This window comes from Zalophus californianus, chromosome 16 (genome assembly GCF_009762305.2).
Source record: "Zalophus californianus isolate mZalCal1 chromosome 16, mZalCal1.pri.v2, whole genome shotgun sequence".
NCBI lineage: Eukaryota > Metazoa > Chordata > Mammalia > Carnivora > Otariidae > Zalophus > Zalophus californianus.
Window position 1 is genome coordinate 40,922,046 of NC_045610.1, and position 19,873 is coordinate 40,941,918.

At 50.3% G+C, this 19,873-nt stretch overlaps 1 protein-coding gene across 2 annotated transcripts; it reads left to right on the forward strand.

The window, feature by feature from the left end:
• The first annotated feature begins 1,060 nt into the window (after positions 1-1,060).
• Positions 1,061-17,888, forward strand: GAST (gastrin). 2 transcript variants are annotated; one of them, XM_027568108.2, is made up of 3 exons: positions 1,061-1,204; positions 17,362-17,577; positions 17,699-17,888. In XM_027568108.2, the coding sequence occupies exons 2-3, from the start codon at positions 17,367-17,369 to the stop codon at positions 17,800-17,802; spliced, it is 315 nt and encodes a 104-aa protein (XP_027423909.2). In that variant the 5' UTR covers positions 1,061-1,204; positions 17,362-17,366; the 3' UTR covers positions 17,803-17,888. The 2 variants fall into 2 exon arrangements, with proteins under 2 accessions (XP_027423909.2, XP_027423908.2); XM_027568107.2 differs by lacking the exon at positions 1,061-1,204 and adding an exon at positions 15,530-15,596.
• Positions 17,889-19,873: the final 1,985 nt, after the last annotated feature.

Genomic DNA, 19,873 nt, shown 5'->3' on the forward strand with positions numbered 1-19,873 from the left:
AAGGAAATGAGAAGGAAGGCTGAGATGGGGCAGCTGCCCTGAGAAGGGAGGCTTGTAATTTGGGAGGTAGACATGGTGTAACACAAGGTCCTACAAAAACATCGGTTTAGCAAACAACTTCACCAATTGGCACCAAACATAATGGCATTGTTGTAACATTTGGTGATTGTTGTAAATTTAAGACTTGACTGTAGAGCAGAAGGGCTATTCTTCAGAAACTCTAGAGGCATCCTTGGCCTAACCCACAGAAGACCACAATCAGAAAACAAAACGGAATCATGTAGATGGGTAGGTCCTGTGCTAGGCTATTGAGAAAACTCGTGCCTTTTAGGGAATTAGGTTTTCTAGAATGAAATGATAATTAAGCTAGCAACACCAGTATTAAATCAATCATCTGTAGAACCAATCAAAGCAACTCCCTGTGACCATGGCAGGTTTATGAACACCCTAATTCAGTGTATCAGGCCTGAAATAAAGCATAGTTGTGCCCACTTGATGGAAATTTGCAGGGCCAATCAGTGGTAGGAGTTTCATCTAGAACCCAGGATCTCTGTCTTCTGCCCTTCCCACCAGATAACTTACATATTCACAATTGAAATAGCTCTTCCATTTTACAGAGACTGGTATATGCAGTGTAGAGTGGGGAATCACGGGGCACACAACAGCAATCAGGAGAACACCCTGTGTTCGGGAAGCAAATGGCCTGATAGGACCCACACAAGAGCCTTGAACATGAGGCAGAAAGCAGCCAGTGCTGCTACTGGCTTGGCCAAAGAGCCACAGGTTTTTGGGACTGGGAAATCTTCCTCACCCCATCCACACCCAAGGGGTCCAGGAAAAGCTTCAGAAAAGAGGTGCCACCTGAAGCAGGGCATTCTGGTCGGAGGAGTCAAGACCCAGAGGTGGGAGCACTCACTGTCTATGAGGGCCCTAAGGTAGGACTGTTGGGCTGGAACAAAGGCCCTATATAGAGCAGAAATAACACAGTATTGTCTCCCACTGTATGTCAGGCCTGTGCTAAGTTCCTATAGCGGACACTGACCTCTATCTACAGTAGGAACTCAGCCCCGTGGTGAAACAGATTCAGAGAAGTGATGCAGCTGAGCCAGCACGGAGGCAATGAGAAGGCAGCAGAGGGGAAGGAGGGCTGGAAGGTTGGTGTGAGGTCGCAGTGGGCCGAGCCACAAGCTGAAAACATTCAGAGGTTAGTCTGCGTAAGAGTCAACAGCGAAGAGCGGATGGTGATGAGTGTCTCCCAGCTCTGGGCTGTTGGTTCCTCTCTCCTGCCCCAGTCTCCTCCCTGCCTCTTCACTCTTCTGGCTGCCCTTCTCCCCTTCCCTCTCCTACTTCCCCCCTCTCTCCGCTCACTCTCCCTGCCCCGACCCAGACGCACCCCTCTGCCACAGGGCAGACACAGACTCCAAAGGTCCTTAAAACTCTGTTAGGGCTCCTGGGTGGCTCAGTCGTCAAGCGTCTGCCTTCGGCTCAGGTCGTGATCCCAGGGTCCTGGGATCGAGCCCCGCATCGTGCTCCCCGCTCAGCGGGAAGCCTCCTCCCTCTCCCTCTCCCCCTGCTTGTGTTCCCTTCTCTCGTGTCTCTGTCAAATAGTAAAATCTTTAAAAAAAAAAAAAAAATTGTGTTAGCAAGACAAAATGAATACTGGTCGGCTAAAACTGCACAGGAATCCACAAAAGCTGCTTTAAAGCCTATTCAAAGTTTACCTATAAATAAGACAAACACGATATATTTGGGAACTAAACGTTCTACCAACTAGCTCTAGAATTGACCCGCTTCCTTTTTTACCAGCCTGGGTGCTGCCCCCTTGTGGCGTGAGTGTCAAAACACAGTTTACTGTTCATAAGGCTTTGAAATGAAGAGCTCCCTGACTAATCTTTAAATTTTCAGGAGGTACACATTATTTCAGAATTAGCAAATAGTGTGAGGCTTTGGCCATTTCTTCGCTTGGGCTCTCTTAGATCCTCCTAATTCAAATATTCATAAAACACTGTTCTTGGGAAGCTTGTTAAAAATTCAGATTCTAGTCTCCCCCATCCCAGGATAGTTAGGCTCTACCGGGTGTTAGTGGAACAATCCCACCTGTTTTTCAAGGGCCTACAAAATTTGACCCAAAAACTGCAAAACTCAGAATGGATAAGTGTTTAACACTATAAGAGGTAACACTGGCTATCACTGCAATATAATTCTTGTATATGTAAATGTAATAAAATTTACTAGAGAAAGAACACTTTTTTGCATGGAGCCCAATGCAGGGCTTGAACTCAAAACCTTGAGATCAAGGCTTCAGCTGAGATCAAGAGTCGGACGCTTAACCGACAGCACCCAGGTGCCCCAAGAACAATATTTTTTTTTAGATTTTATTCATTTATTTGACAGAACACAAGCAGGCGGAGTGGCAGAGGGAGAAGCAAGCCCCCTACTGAGCAGGGAGCTGGATGCGGGGCCCAATCCCAGGACCCCAGGACAATGACCTGAGTCAAAGGCAGACATTTAACAGAATGAGCCACCCAGGCACCCCAAGAATGATACTATTTTTAACAAAACTCAGATTTATAAAATTTATGTCTTTCACAAAAAACTACAGAAAATGTCTGTTTGGCCCATGGATGCATTTTATTCACTTGGTATGAGGTACAACAGAGCCTCTGCTCCAGGAAATGCCTCGCTCTAGAGCCAGAGACTCTGATCCAGAGGTTCTTCTGATGTGGGGCCCAGGAACCTGCTGTTTCAACCAGCATCAGCATCAGCAAATTCACATGGGAGGGCCACAAACCACACTGGGGAAACACTACCGTGGCTAATGGGGAACTATTGAGGTAACCGGTGTGGGGGGGGGGGACATTACCAGAGCTAAGCTTCAGGGAAAGCAATCAGGAGTACTGTGTTTAAGATGGTTTGAGAAGGGGCTGGCCAAGGGTCAGAACTTGGTTACCAGCATCTGAGAAACCAACCCCTGAGGTTTTGTGTATAACACATGTGGATATTTTCTGGCAAGACCATCCACAGCTTTTATCAGATCCTTAAAACAGCCCACTACCCAAACCAGCCAAGAATCACGGGTCTAGAATCCTCGCAGGCTCACAAAGCCCCAGGATTAACGAAGTTCTTCCAGGTATAGCATCGCAAGCAGAAACGTGCCTTTTCCAATATCGACTTTGAAAATGAATAACTAGGGGCGCCTGGGTGGCTCAGTCGTTAAGCGTCTGCCTTCGGCTCAGGTCATGGTCCCGGGGTCCTGGGATCGAGCCCCACATCGGGCTCCGTGCTCCACGGGAAGCCTGCTTCTCCCTCTCCCACTCCCCCTGCTTGTGTTCCCTCTCTCGCTGTGTCTCTCTCTGTCAAATAAATAAAATCTTAAAAAAAAAATAACTTTTTTAAAGATTTTATTTATTTATTTGAGAGAGAGACAGAGACAGTAAGAGAGAGTAGGAGCAAGGAAGAGAGGGAGGAGCAGGCTCTCCTCTGAGTAGGGAGCCTGATGTGGGGCTCGATCCCAGGACCCTGGGATCATGACCTGAGCCGAAGGCAGACGCTTAACGACTGAGCCACCCAGGTGCCCCATGGATAACTATTTAAAGATATTTCTAAACAGCTCCAAAACCGAGTGTGTGTTGGGCAGAAGGGACACACACAGCAGCCAGACCACAGCTTCAGAAGCCTGTGCATGACTCCCTTGTTCCCTAGCCACTGTTGCCAGCCACCGCCCCGCCTCAGCAGCCAGGGCCGTTGCCCGGTTTAAATTGTCTTTAATCTTAGTCCTTGATGGCCAATTTATACCCAGAATGGGCAATTGACTAAAAACAGGAAGCACAGGGAGCACAGAGGTTGAAAGTGTTAACGTGGAGCATAAACATGACCATCATTACGTGTGTGTCAAGTCATTGATTCTCCATTTCTGTGCAACAGGAGAAAACAAGCCCAAGGACAAGGCCAGTGCAGAGAGACGTGACCTACGTAGGTTCCATGGTCCACCTTAGAGACAGAACTATAGACTCCTGCAGCTCAGTGTCCCCTGGGAGCTCATTGGAAGGACAGAATTTCAAGCCCGACCCCAGATCCCCTAAAGCCATCTTCATTTTAACAGTCGGCATTTAACAAAGCTTGGGAAGCACAGGTATGAACCATAAAATTAGCAGACCTCATATTGAGGTCTGCAAGCTGGTTAAAAAAAAGACAGTAACATGACTTTTATTCTTTAAGACATTATGTTTAAGTAATGTCTACACCCAACGTGGGGCTTGAACTCACAACCCCGAGATCCAGAGTCACAGAGTCTACCGACTGAGCCAGCCGGGTGCCCTAAGGACTTCTAATTTTTATAAGTGCATTTTCCATTATGGATTTTTTTTAAAGATTTTATTTATTTATTTGACAGAGAGAGACACAGAAAGAGAGGGAACACAAGCAGGGGGAGAGGCAGAGGGAGAAGCAGGCTTCCCGCCAAGCAGGGAGCCTGATGTGGGGCTTGATCTCAGGACCCTGGGACCATGACCTGAGCCGAAGGCAAGACGCTTAACGACTGAGCCACCCATGCGCCCCTCCATTATGGTTTTAGATGTGCATTTAAAACACACAAAAATTGTTGAAATGTGGAAAGCAACTGTTATGAGTTGAATATGGACTACACACAAAAATTGTTGAAATGTGGAAAGCAACCGTTATGAGTTGAATATGGACTGAGTTCATTGCACTAAGAGGTACAGACACCTGGCTGTTACCGGGATCAGCTGGGGAGCCCTGCAGTGGTACCAAGCCTGGGCTTAGCCCCCAGAGCCTCCGGACAGAACCCCTGGGGGTGGCCCATGAGTGATGATGATCTAGCCATTCACCTCCATCGAAGCCCACGAGACCTGCAGGTCCCATCCATCCGATTGAGAGGTCTCCAGGATGTCAAAAACAATGCGAAAGGAGAAAATACAGTGACAACTAGAATTTGACTTTTCCTTCATTGGAACCGAAGGCAGCCTGCATCTCTCAAGTGCCATTTGTAATATGCCTGCAATGTTAGTAGCCTGAAACTCTCTTCTGTCGCCCCCTAGAAAAAATAATACAGGGCGCCTGGGTGGCTCAGTTGGTTGGGCAACTGCCTTCGGCTCAGGTCATGATCCTGGAGTCCCGGGATCGAGTCCCACATCGGGCTCCCTGCTCGGCGGGGAGTCTGCTTCTCCCTCTGACCCTCTTCCCTCTCGCGCTCTCTATCTCTCATTCTCCCTCTCTCAAATAAATAAATAGAATCTTTAAAAAAAAAAAGAAAAAATAATACAAAAGCTATAACAAATATAAGGGGATTCCAATGAACATTAGATTGTTTTTTAAGTACATAATGAAACCTAAATCTACATTTTAATATACATTTGTTCTCAGAACCAAACGTGATGCAGTATCCCTTTTTAATTTGTCTAAAGTGATGCTTTTCCTTCTAATTAAATCTAAACAGTGTTTTGTCACTTTTTTACCGGGGAAAGTCAAAAGCTGTCTTTGCCTGGTATGATTATTACAGATTATAAGTTGAACTTTAAAGGAACCGATCATAATTTACCAACTTCAAGTTATTTTTTACTTAAAATGCCAGACATATACCTGGCATATGATGAAAAAGATCTAAAGTTCCCAAGTTGGTCCTCTAGATTATTGATTGATATGACAGGGATTTTGAGTCCAAAGGAGTCAAGACTCGCTGAGACAGAGCTTTAGTTGCTTTGCTGTTGGATGCAGGACAGAAGACATTCATGTGGACGGCTTCACGAAGCGCTTGTCCAGGCTCATGATAATTCCCATGGGTTTGTGTAACCGGGGGCTTCACTTAACTCAGCACTATTAATATTTGGGCCCAGATAATTATGTATTGGGGAAGAGGGGGCTGACCTGTGTATCATACGATGTTTAACAGTATCTCGGACCTCCACCCACTACTTGGTGATAGCATGCCTTCCCACGCACGCCCAACAAGCAAAATTATCTCCAGACATTGTCAAATGCCCCTGGGAGGCAAAACCACATCCCCCCAAAACCACTGGTTTAATTCACCCTTTCCCTCCTGTTCTGCCAAGTAGAAACACAAAGGAAAGAGAGAAAATCATGATGTTACAAAAGCTAAGCCTGCTAATTTTAAAACTTCTCATAGCATGAGTCATTCATTCATTCAGTAAACATTTATTCAGCATTGCGTACGGGCCAGCCAGCCTTTGAGGCGCTGGGGATGTAGCACTTAACAGAGATCCCTGCCCATGTGGACACTACGTTCCAGTAGGGGAAGACAGACAGGGCCTTGGATATCCTGTGTCCTACAATTGTTTCCTGCAGCATTGGGCACCATACACCAGCCCTCTTTGATTCTCCAATAAGGTCTCCCACTCAGCACCCTGTGACCTCTCCACCTGCTTGGACCTTCCAGCCCTCTATTCTCCAAGTGTAGGAGTTCCAAAGGGATGAAGATAGTCTTGGCCTTCGGTGCCTCTCCCTTGGCAGCCTCACCCTGGGTCATGACTGATTGTTCCTTCATTGTTCATGATCCTAACACTGTTTCCAGCCTCAACTTCTCTTTCAAGCCCAGAACCCACTGCCCACTCTTTTGCCGTGTTCACTCATTCATTCCCATTTCTGGAGGACTCACTCAGTACAGGTCAGAAACAAACAAGTCAAAGCCCACCTTCTTCCTCCTGGAGTCTATACTCTAGCCAGGGAGTCAGATACTAAACCAACCAGTACAAACACCTAAATTATTTCAGCCATACTTAGGCAAGGGGTCACAGTCAGCCTATGACAGGGACCGCCTGGACAAGCCTATAATTTATCTTTGTTTGACTTTGACCATCTACTCCCATCTCTTAGAATTCTCGTGGCCATAATGTTCTAGTACCCTGTGGTTTGGGTTTCCTTTTTACGTGCTATTTGAGAGAGCAACTTTAAATTTCAAACAGTCGATGAGGAGGGAGTTCCTTGTAAGGTGATCTTGGTGCTGCCAGTTCCCGAACAGTTATTCACAAACCTCTTTTAATTTCCTAGTCATTTCCTAGGGAGGGGTGGGGAATAATGAGGAATGACTGCAAATGGGTATGGGGGTTTTCCTTTTGGGGTGATGCAAATATTCTGGAATTAGATAAAGGTCATGGTTGTGCCACTTTGTGGATGTGCTGAAAGCCACTGGCTTGTGTACTTTAAAGGAGTGAATGGTGTGGAAAAAAAAAGTGAATGGTGTGACGTGTGCACTATATCTCAATAAATAGATCTTACATATGTATTTTTTAAAGATTATTTATTTGAGACAGAGAGAGACAGAGCACATGAGTGGGGTGGGGAGGGGCAGAGGGAGAAGCAGACCCCCCACTGAGCAGGGAGCCAGATGCGGGGCTCGATCCCAGGACCCTGGGATCATGACCTGAGCTGAAGGCAGACGCTTAACCAACTGAGCCACCCAGGCACCCCTTATATGTGTATTTTTAATTGTATCACACCAGAGCTGTCTGGGTAGGCAAATTATGAGCAGGGGTTTTGCCCTTACCACATGGAAGTACCACTTTGAGCTGGTGAACAGAAATGTCCTTACCCTCTGCCAGGGAGAGTTTGGAATTAGGCAGGTTTATAAAAGAGGAAGAACTTCAGTAAAGCCTAAAGAAACGCACCTCCCCTTCTCCCTTCGCTGAAACAGCTTTTCATAATAGCCAAGCAATATTACAGGTGAATTCAGCTACCAAAACCTCCCTCGTTTCTCTGGCCCCAGTCTGCCACTGCAAGCAACCCCACTCACTGGCTCAACAGATTACAGCATGCAGGGAAGAGAAGATTCACTATAGAGGAAGCAGAACTGCAACAAGGAAAGGCTTTCCTTTATGCTTATAGAATCCAACTGTCTAGGTTCAAGGTTCAAGCCTCAACTATACATCTGCTGGGCTCTGTGCCCCGGGCTAGTCACTGGGTTGAGTCTGGGATTTTGACTTCACCCTACTCACGAGCGGATAAGCTATCCTATTACTCTTTCATTAATGTGGGCAGAAGACACAAGACCCCTGAATCAGAGACAAGTAACATTATTACTCACAACCCAGCTAGCAGTATACTTTGCATCAATCCCCCTTGCCCTTGGTGGTAACACAATACAGACCCACACAGAGGCTACACAGGCTGTAGTTGGGAGGCAGACAAGGACATAGACCCTGGGAAGCTACTGCTTCTGTAGGAAATAGTAAGCAAGGCTGCTGTATGTCCCCTAGGGAGACATGACCTCGTCCCTCAAGGTCACTCACTGAAAATACAACCCTGAGAAATGGCCCTAGTAAAGAGTGGCTGTGACCTTACCCTCTTGGCATACTCAGCAAGAAGACTCAGGGATGCTCAAAGCCCATGGTGAACTGCTTCATTGCTTCACCAATTAATCTGTGCCTCAGTTTCCGCAGCTAGGGGCAATAGCATTACCTTCCTCGTGGTATTGTGGTAAGGACTCCAAGACATAATGCCCGGGGCACCTGGGTCTGTCAGTCAGTTAAGCATCTGCCTTGGCTCAGGTCTTGATCGCGCGGTCCTGGGATCGACCCCACGTCAGGCTCCCTGGTCAGCAGGGAGTCTGCCTCTCCCTCTCCCACTGCCCCTCCCCACCCACTCATTTGTGCTCTCTCTCTCAAATAAATAAATAAAATATTTTTTTAAAAAAAAGACATAATGCCCTTAAAGTGCTTAGCATGGAGGTCTGGCCATGGAAGGGCTCCGCAAATTTTAATCACCATTATTAGGGGAAGAGGGAGGTGAAAACATGTTATAGACATCAGAAAGCTTGCATTTAAGAGAACTTCAAGGGCCATGCCAAAGAGAAGCCTTCCCCACCACTTCCTCCCTCCCCCAACCATCCATGGTACCTTAAGCTCATCATCACACTGTCTCTCCCCAAGAGAAAAGGAACAAAGACCATCTTGATCAATATCGTGTTCTCAGGGTCAACACAGTGCCTGGCACAAAGTGGGCACTTAGGAATGAATGAACAAAAAGGGAAGGCATTAGGTCTCTGAGCAGGCAGGAGGTTCTGGGATGAAGGTCCATCGTGGGGGCGCTGAACTTGATAGGGCTGCATACCCTCCAGTGAGAAAAGAGCAGAAGGTGGACCCAGACCACTGTGGTCACTCAGCCGGGAGAAGGGGGCTGATCTCAGATGGCCTTGGGAGTGAAGGGAACCTGACTCACTAGGTTGCCAGGCAACCATCCAGCTGAGAATATTAATTTACAATTGAATCAACTGGCCACTTTCAGGAACTTTCCTATTTTGCAGGGATGGGGAGGCAGGAGCTGAGGAAGGGGTGGTGGCTGGGGACTAGCCTGGCACCAGGTTTTGAAGCAGGACAGGGGCAGGGATCTAAGTACATGCCCCATAAATGAAGTAAAAAAAAAAAACGTAGGGCCAGGCTGGGGAGGGAGGAAAGCGAGACCAGGAAGGGTAGGTGGGTTGTGAGAACCAAGGCAGGTGGAGGAACCAGCAGTCACGACAAAGGCAGATTCAGCAGGAGATGGGCTTCTGGAGGGAGGGTGGGACAGAGGTTGTGGCCCAGGAGTGGTAGCAGCACACACAGTCCCGAGAGGACCGGCCAGGCGCACAGCTCCACTCTCTCAGCTGTTGGGCATGGGCAAGCAGCTTCACCTGGCCAACCCTTGACTCTAAAATGCCCCTGAGTAAAGACTCCTCTCACATTGGTGCTTTTAGGATTCTTTTCCCATCTTATTTTTTTTTAAAGATTTTATTTATTTATTTATTTGAGAGAGTGAGAAGGAGAAGGAGAGAGAGAGCACATGAGAGGGGGAAGGGTCAGAGGGAGAAGCAGACTCCCTGCTGAGCAGGGAGCCCGATGTGGGACTCGATCCGGGGGACTCCAGGATCATGACCTGAGCTGAAGGCAGTCGCTTAACCGACTGAGCCACCCAGGCGCCCCTCTTTTCCCATCTTAAAACCACTGACAGAGCTAAACAAAATACTTCCTAATATTTTATTATAAAAATGTTCAAATACACAGAAAAGTTGAATTTTAAAGTGAAGACTCATATGCCCACCACCTAGATTATATAATTTTATTATTGTCTATCTCCTATCTATCCATCTTATTTTTATGCATTTTAAAATAAATACAATGGGGGCGCCTGGGTGGCTCAGTTGGTTAAGCGACTGCCTTCGGCTCAGGTCAAGATCCTGGAGTCCCAAGATCGAGTCCCGCATCGGGCTCCCTGCTCAGCAGGGAGTCTGCTTCTCCCTCTGACCTTCCTCCCTCTCATGCTATCATTCTCTCTCTCAATAAATAAACAAAAATCTTAAAAATAATAATAATAAAAAATACAATGCCCTTTGCCCTAAATACTTTATTAACTAGAGTTCAACTTCATTATGGTTCTTTTTTTTTTTAAATAAAATGTGTGTACAATGGAATGCACAATCCTAAGTGCCATCAATGGTTTTTTTTTTTTAAGATTTTATTTATTTATTTGACCGAGAGAGATAGTGAGAGAGGGAACACAAGCAGGGGGAGTGGGAGAGGGAGAAGCAGGCTTCCCGCTGAGCAGGGAGCCTGATGCGGGGCTCAATCCCAGGACCCTGGGATCACGACCTGAGCCCAAGGCAGATGCTTAACGACTGAGCCACCCAGGTGCCCCCCATCAATGGGTTTTGACAAACGTGTGCATTCGACGAGTTTTGACAGTCTGCAAACAGGGTTCTGGGCTTGATTTTGATTGTTAAGTGAGATAATAGGCCCTGTCAGCACTCATGCAACCGAGGAAGGTGTTGCTGTTAAGATATGGGAGGCAAAACAATCCCCCGGGGGGGGGAAGCCAGGCTGTGAGCCAAGGCTGTGGGAAGCAGAAGGTAGGTAGACCTGAGAGGCTAGGGTGAGGCCTGCATGGAGGAGGCAGCGTTAACCTGTGAGGGAAGACTCCAGGGACTATTACAGGGAAGAGTGGAGAAGAAAATAATCAAGGAAAGTGGGGTAGAATAGTCTGGAAGTCAGCAGGATGCAGCAGTACGGATGAGGGGCAGGTAAGGCTGTGGTGCTGAAAATACCAATGAGAATAGCAGACCCTTATGGAGAACTTACCATGCGGCAGAGACCAAGTGAATGCTACAGGTGTCTCATTTATCCCTCACCGTGGCCCTCCCGGGTAAGTACGGGGCACATCCTCCGTCTGTGACTTGCCTAGGAAGTATCAAAGCTGGGATTCAGCCCAGGGCAGCAAAGCCTCCTTGTCCTGGCCTCCCAAGTACACAAAGGCCAGGCCCACACACAGACTTCCAGCCACCCCCTGGGTCTCACCCCTGCTCCTGATTTGAGAGGACTTCTGATTAGTGCCCTGGGCGTGCGGGTGAGTTTAGAGCTCCACACGAGATCCTGACATGAGGTGTGGATCCAGAGCCACTGCTCCTATGGCACAGGTGGGCATCAGAGGAGAAGGGGAGAGGAGGCGGAGGCTGGACCGGGGGGGGGGAGTGCCCTCTGCTCTCCCTCCTGGGCAGCTGGGCGGGTCACCGGGCCCCTGAGCTCATCCCAGGGCACCCTCTCCGGCTCAGCCTGAGAGCAGCCCGCTGGCCGTCCCCATGTTCCTGCTACCTGATCACCCTGGGAGAGCAGCTAAAGCTGGAAGTCGCGGACCCACTTCCTCCTCCGCAGCCCCCCACCCCAGGAGGGGCCACGGACGCCCATGCTGACATGAACGCCTCCCAGGTGTCCCTGTTTGGTCCCAGCACCTTCACCCCCCACAACAGGCCGCGTTGCCTGGGTCAGAGACGCATCCCCAGCCTCCCCCTTGTCCGCCAACAATAACCAATGAGGAGGCCCAGGCGGCCTCTGCCAGCGGTTTGCGGCTCCCTGGGACGCTGCCTGCTGGGGCCAGCCCTGGCCAGTGGGAGTGTGGCCAGGCGTGCAGAGCTGCCCCCGGGGAGTCTCCCTCCCCAGGGAATGCGCTCCCCACTCTTGTTATTATGTCTAGTGTTTGTGCCTCCCTCCCCTGGAATCCAAATGCCAGCAAGCCATGAAAGGGCCAATCATATTCACCTCTTATCCCCGGGGCATCATCCTACACCCGGCTTACAGCAGGTGCTCACTAACTGGAAGGAAAATGGAATGGATGAATGGCTGATACTTGGTAACCAACATTCTCCTTACCTGTATTTGAAATACCACATGCAGGGGTGCCTGGGTGGCTCAGTTGTTGAGCGTCTGCCTTCAGCTCAGGTCATGATCTCAGGGTCCTGGGATCGAGCCCCGCAACGGGCTCCCTGCTCCACGAGGAACCTGCTTCTCCCTCTCCCACTCCCCCTGCTTGTGTACCCTCTTGCTGTATATCTCTCTGTCAAATAAATAAATAAAATCTTTAAAAAAAAAAAGAAAGAAAGAAAAATCACATGCAAATTCACGCAGAGCCAGTTCTTACGGACAGAAACCCTCATGAGGCCAGAACCCCTTGTATCTGTGCTCTGTTCCAGCCGTAATATATTACCACAAACACTACAAGCTCAAGACAACACCAATTCATTCTCTGACAGTTCTGTAGGTCAGGAGTCCCAGGTACAGCGTGGGTCCCTGGACCAGAATGAAGGCGTCACCAGGGCTGTGCTCCTTTCTAAAGGCTCTGGGGATGAACCCACTTCCAAGCTCATCCAGATTGTTGGCTGAATTCAGTTTTTTGCAGTCCAGGGCCTCAGCTGGGGGCCTCTCTCAGCTCCTGAAGGCCACTTGCACTAAGCCTGCTGCCCTCCCTCTCCCATCCTCAAACCAGTAACGGCAGGTGGAATCCTCCTCATTCTTCAAATCTCTGATTCATCCTTCAGCCATATCACTTCCGCCTTTAGCCAAAGGACGTTCTAGCCAAAGGACGTTCTAGCCAAAGAACTTTTTGTTTTTTTGTTTCTTTGTTAGAGAGAGAGAAAGCACACAGCAGGGGGAGAGGCAGAGGGAGAAGCAGGCTCCCTGCTGAGCAAGGAGCCCAACTTGGGACTCGATCCCAAGACCCTGGGATCGTGACCTCACACTTAGGCGTCCTGCCAAAGAATGTTTTAAGGGCTCATCCGATAAGCTCCCTACTTTAAAGTCTATAATTACATCTGCAGAGTCCCTTTTGCCATGTAACCACATATATTCACAGGTCCCAAGAATTGGGGTATGGACATCTTTGGGGCACATCATTCTGCCCACCACACCTCTCCTGGGAGGAAAAAGATCCCAGAACAAGGATTTCAGGTCCAGGACTCCTTGGTCCTGTAAACTCAGGAGAGGGATTGCTCACCTGTGTGAGCCTCAGGTTCTTCATCTGTGGAATAGGGACACACTAGTACTTATGTCCAAGGACCATGGTGAAGAGCAACTACATTTATTCATGCAAAGAGCCTGGCACAAAGCGTTGTCACTATTGTGAGAACAAGGGCAGGGTCCACAGAGAGAGGGAGGGGGCTGGCCCCAGGGTCTGGGACCTGGTCTTCAGTTTGGTAGACTCAGAAACTGAATTTTCTGGTCACCCAGCGAGTCAAAGTGTTGGAGCCAGGAGTCTCTCCTGGCCTCACCAGTTCCCAAATCCTCTGTATACCAGTCGATGCTGGCCTCTGAGAGGTCCAGCCTCCATAGGCTCCATCTCTGCCACCTCTTTCAGTGGCAACCCAGGACAAGTGTCCCTCTGAGTCATGGCCAGCCAGAGGGAAAAGCTTAGATTCACGGATGATGCTTTTTAGGGAATTACCCTCCTAAGTCTTGGGAAAGGAGAAGCTCTGATGTGTGCCAAGTGTGTGCGCAGACCTTGTTACATTTCCCCTTCACAGCAGCCCAGTGAGGTAGGAATGAATGGTTCCCATTTCACAGCTGAGGCTAACTGAGGCCCAAAGAGGATAAGGGAGAAGGTGCAAATAAATTAGGGACTTGCAATGTTCTGGGCACAGTGCATGGTGCTTTATGTACATCACCTTCAAAAGACTTCCCCCCAGTCAAGTTATTTTCCTCACTTCTTGAAGAAGAAAATAGCTCAGAGAGGAGGAGAGATCTGCTCAAATTTCAACATCAGCAAGGCCCGGAAACCCTTCCCTTTCCCATCGGACAGGGGTCCCCTCATCGCCTGTTGAGTGGGTACCCGCTTCTGTTTGCTGCTATCACCAGCCCTGGTGTGACCAGGCTGCCAAGAACAGCCAAGGTGGCCAGGGGAGGGTGGTTCATAACCCCCTCCACAGCAGAAATCTTGGGTTCTGGTGCAACTAAGGCTCTGCAGAAAGCTTATCATTTCCTGTCACCATGGTAACACGAACATCTCTATTCCTCTAGCACATAAATGGAGCTGCTCCCCACACCACCGTCTCCCAAGCCCCCTCAAAGATTATGGATTCGATTCATTATCACCAATGCCTGCACTGGTGTTGTCATTTTCACTTAATTCCATTTGCTGAGTCACTGAGCCCTGCCCTGGATTAGAGTGGTTATTCACCAGAACATTCGGCTGCTGGTTGCCATGGACACTCACAGCCTGCTACATCACCTGTTAATTCTCAGCACGGCTGGCTGTGAGCGTGGGTACCACTGCCCTTTATCCAGGACCCAAGGGGTATCAAAACTCCCCCAGACAAGGAGGGGGCCTGATGATGTGTGCACAAGAGCAAAATCTCTAATGCCAACCATGGAAAAATCAAAAGCAGCCTAGAGCTGTCCAAACCAGCTCGAGGTGGCAATTTATCAAATCAGTCAACAAGCGCACTATTTGGTTTTCTGGCACATCTTGGGCAAGCCCTTTAGTCTCTTTGCTTACCACTTTAAGATGTATTTTTATATTGGAAAGTGGTGAATGCGTCACGCGGATCGCTATCTCCCCTGGAAAACAAAAGGAGGGAGCCTCCAAGTGCAGGGAGCCCTGGGTGGGGGGTTTGCAAGAGGCAGGGGGTAAAGGCGGACCCGAGGTAGAGGGGAGCTGCAAGCAGAACCCAGCCAGCACAGAGGGCACAAAGAGTGGGGGGGGGGGACACTCAGGGTTTTCCAGGCAAGGGAGGTGAAGAGGCAACCAGGCAGAGAGAGTGGGGCCATCAGCCCATGGCCCATTGCCCCCGATAACTACCTCACGTCCTGTTTGCAGAGCCGAGCAGAGGGGACAGGGGATCGATACAACTCTCCACATCCACACACTCCCTGCTCTTCAAACACCAATGTATGATGAAACATGCTTCCTCTGAATCCAGGGTCATTCAGTGCACCCGCTTCCCCTGCCCCCCGATGGGATGTAGTCGGAGGGCTGATGCACACCAGGACTCTGACCCCAAGGACTGGGTGGGGGGCACTGTTCTGACCCCAGGGAGCCTGTCTCCTGCCTGCCCTCATACCCAGCTGAAGACCTGCCCCGACCCCACACCTGCCCCTCACTGCCATGAAGGTCAATGCCCCTCCCCCCAACGTGGATGACTGACTGAATGAGTGACAGGGCAGGGCACAGGTGATGTACCTGGGCCCACCCCCTTTTGTCTTGCTGGCCGCATGGGCATTTGGGAGGGGCCTTGAGGGCTTTATAAGGCAGGGCAGGAGCACCAAGCAGTGCAGGGACCGGAAAGGCACCAGGCCGGCTACAGCACTGCCCACGTCCCGGCTCTGCAGGTGAGACCACCCAGGAGGGGAGTGGAGAGGCGGGGAAGAGGGTTGATGGGACGACTCCCTGCATCAAGGTACCAGGCTCACGCCTCGGTGTCTCCAGGGCTGCCACCCTTCTCTTAGCTCAGGGCCAGACTAGGTCTCAGCCTAGAACTCACCCTGGCATTCCCAAACCTTGAGCTGACTTGCCGCTTCAACCCCCTTACTCCATGTTCACCCCAGTTCTGCGAGGTGAGAAGGACAAAGGAAGGGTTGGAACTGGAATCCAAGGCTTCTGGATCCCATCTCAAGCTTTTTCCTAGACCAGCACTGTCTAAAAGAACTTTCCATGATGATGGGGTCTGTATCTGCACCGTCCAATATGGTAGCCACCAGCCACAGGTGCACTGGAAAGGTGGCTAGCCTGGGGGAGGAATTTTTAATTTTAATTAATTTAAATGTAAAGAGCCACATGTGGCTAGTAGCTACCACGGTAGACAATGCACATGGCTCCTATGGGCCACCATAGCTCTTGATCACTGATTTTTCAACCTTGTTTCTTCAGCACCAAGAACCCTTTCTCTTCCAAAGGAAATCTAACAGAGAACCCCACTATGAAAAACAGATAAAGGTAGTATTTTATTGGGGCGCCTGGGTAGCTCAGTCGTTAAGCGTCTGCCCTCGGCTCAGGTCATGGTCCCAGGGTCCTGGGATGGAGCCCCGCATCGGGCTCCCTGCTTGGCGGGAAGCCTGCTTCTCCCTCTCCCACTCCCCCTGCTTGTGTTCCCTCTCTCGCTGTCTCTATCAAATAAATAAATCTTTAAAAAAAAAAAAGGTAGTATTGGGCGCCTGGGTGGCTCAGTTGGTTGGGCGTCTGCCTTCGGCTCAGGTCATGATCCTGGAGTCCCGGGATCGAGTCCCGCATCGGGCTCCCTGCTCGGCGGGGAGTCTGCTTCTCCCTCTGACCCTCTTCCCTCTCGTGCTCTCTATCTCTCTTTCTCTCTCTCTCTCTCAAATAAATAAATAAAATCTTTAAAAATAATAATAAAAAAATTAAATTTAATTTAAAAAAGGTAGTATTTTATTAATATGAATGTGTTCCTGAAAGGTAAAGCCAATCAGAATAATGAGGCTGAAAGAACACAGATGCTGAGAATAGAATTTTAGATTTGAATTTTAGATTCATTTGAGTATCCAGTTTATTTCTGTATTGTGGCTTCCCCAAACTCAGGTCATCCTGACACACAGGTGCAAACGGTAACAGCTTAATTTTTAACTGCTTAACTACAATCACAGGATATTCCTTGGTTAAGCAAAAAAAAAAAAAAAAAAAAGGGAGAGCTTCCCTCCACGGGCCGCGCAGAAACGGTGGGACCCGACCACACGGTGAATACGTTGGTGGTCTCCACAGAGATACAGGGCCGTCTGTAACGTGCCCTTTGGTACGACTATTTAAAAGCTCACTTTAAATTACAACGAGTTAAACATCTACAGAGCAGCTCACATAGCCTCAAATTCTGCAGAAGTTTGGAAACCATCGCTCTAGGTTGTAAATTCCTCCTCCGAGAGAAGCAACTGCTGTAACTAAGGTAGGTGAGGAGGAAAGGGGGCCAAGGCCCAGGAGCCGGGGGAGTTGGCAGGAACTGGAGAAGCGAGCTGAGGAACAGTCCGCAACCCCACACAGCGTTGCACCTGCCAGCAGCGAGGGACCCAGAGTCCATCTGGTCCAGGCCCCTGCCTTTGGGTGTCTGGATGGCCCCATCTTTCAGCTCTGCCCCTGTTTCCTTTGCAGACAAGATGCAGCGACTGTGTGTGTACATGCTGATCTTGGCGCTGGCTCTGGCTACCTCCTCTGAAGCTTCTTGGAGGCCCCGCTCCCAGATGCAGGAGGCACCCTCGGGTCCAGGGGCAAACAGGGGCCTGCAGCCACACTGGCTGGACCGGCTGGGTACGGCCTCTCACCAGCGAAGGCAGCTAGGGTTCCAGGGTCCCCCACAGCTGGTGGCAGGTAGGAGCTGTGACAGCTGTCCCTGCTTGTCTTGCCCAGCCAAGGTTGACCCTGGCCTTGGTTTCCAGAGGCTAGATGTCCTTCCCATATCCTCACATCCTCTCCCCGCTCTGACCCTCAGACCTGTCCAAGAAGCAGGGACCGTGGGTGGAGGAAGAAGAAGCAGCTTACGGATGGATGGACTTCGGCCGCCGCAGTGCTGAGGAAGGGGACCAGCGTCCCTAGAACGGAGCTTCAGAGCCCAGCCATCTCACAACCCAGCCCAGCCCAGCCCCATGAAAAACCACTCAAAATAAACTAGCTTCCAATGGATCACATTGTGTCAAGTGTGGGGCAGGAGAGGGGAGTTGGTGGGGGCAGGGTCGAGGCAGCGGGGAGAACTGAGCACTCTCCTGGGGGCAGGGACCATGACTCATTCTTCTGGGTGCCCCCAGAGCCTGACACTGACCCCGAATCTACTCGTGCAGATGGAAAATGGTGGTGGGGTCGCAAGCAGAGTCAGCTTCCTAGAAGATAAATCAAACTGTGCCACTCCAGGTTTTAGCCCTCCAACACTTCCTGTCACACTTAGAATAAGACCTAAACTCCTTGCCAAAGCCCTAAGCCAGCCCTGCTGTCCCCATGGCGGGTGCCGTGTTCCTTCCTCCTCTCTCCCTTTTCCCTTAAACAAATGCACTGGGCTCGGTCCTGCTCAGAACATTTGTCCTCGCCATTCCCTGCGCCCCGAGAGCTTTTCCCAGGCACAAACATGGCTGGCTCCCCCTTTTCTCCCTGGGGTCCTGGCTGAAACGCCTCTTCCTGGGAGACCTACCTGCTCTTCTCCTCCCGCTTCATACACAGCGCCCAGTACTCCCTGACGGCCCCAGGGTCTCTGACGTTGCTCTCTAGAGCACGTTTCACACCCTGTCATTGTCTCGTTAGCTACTTTATTGTCTGCCTCCCCAGTTAGAAGGGCAACTCTGTAAGAGTGGGGACCACATGTCCCTCTTCCCCGCTGTATCCCTGGTTCCAAGAACAGGAGGTATCCAATAAATAGTCGTCAGATGGCCGGGTGAGTGGCCAGCACGGGCACTCTTGATGTTTCACCCATATTCCCTCAGAGTTCTCTGCCTGTCAGCAGCAGCCTTCCACAAGCACATGCCACTGTTCCCCCGAGGGCCTTCCGAGTGCAAGGCAGGCTTCAGATGCTGCAGAGTTAGCACCTCCAGAAGCAGCTGTGAGTCAGTGACGGATGAGAGCAGGAGAATCAATACCCCAGCTCCCTCACCCCTCGGGCGGGGTGACTCGGACATGTATTCAGCTCTGTCTCCCAGAATGCCTCCGCAGGACTGAGCCCCGCTTAGCCACAGCAGGTAGCTGCTCGAGGACATCCTTTGTTGACTGCCCTCCCTTCCCTGTCTCACTTCTCAAGATCTACCCCTGCCTCCCTTCAGGGTTTCCACACTAAAAACTAGGGTCAAGTCTTAGGATGTGCAGAAGCACTGTCCCAAACATGGGGGGAAAGGGATTATTCACCCGAAATACTGCAGGACCTGAATAAGCCAGATAACATGTTGCAGCAGGAATCGGGAGAGCACACAGGAGGGGATTTTCAAGGCTGGCAGACCAAGGAGGCGGGCTGGAGACTGCATAGGGACAGTTTGTTGATACAGGAGAGGGAAACAGTCTCCCATTACTCAGGCTTTCAGCTCCTGGCAAGGACACGCAGAGCCAGGCCTAATGCCTCGCTGGGGGGGCACTCCCTGAAAGTCTGTAGCAAGTGAAGTGCCCGAACTGCCCCAGCAGAGGACTGGGGAAGGAGTCAAAAGACGGGTAGGCATGTTAGAATGAGTTGTCGAGTAAGACAAGAGCATCCACCACATGATTACAGTCCCTGCCAGGGTCCAGAGAACAGTCCTTTCCCGGAGGAGATAAGGAACCTGTTAGGACAAGTAAGCATTGTTGAGCTCAGCGGAGGCTGTCCTCTGTGGGCCGGGGTTGATGCAGGCGATGCTCCTATGGCCGCAGGCTACTTACGGTCCGTGGGGATGAGAGGATTGCAGGACAGAGGGGACCCGGTGGCAGCACTTAACCCTCGGAGGCAAGGTGGACATAATTACCAGGGGACCTTAACCCACAGGGTTTGCAGCGGTGGCTCAGACCATGGTACCCCTAAACTTGAGAGATCTGGGGCGCCTGGGTGGCTCAGTCGTTAAGCATCTGCCGTCAGCTCAGGGCATGGTCCCAGGGTCTTGGGATCGAGCCCCGCATCGGGCTCCCTGCTCCGCGGGGAGCCTGCTTCTCCCCCTCCCACTCC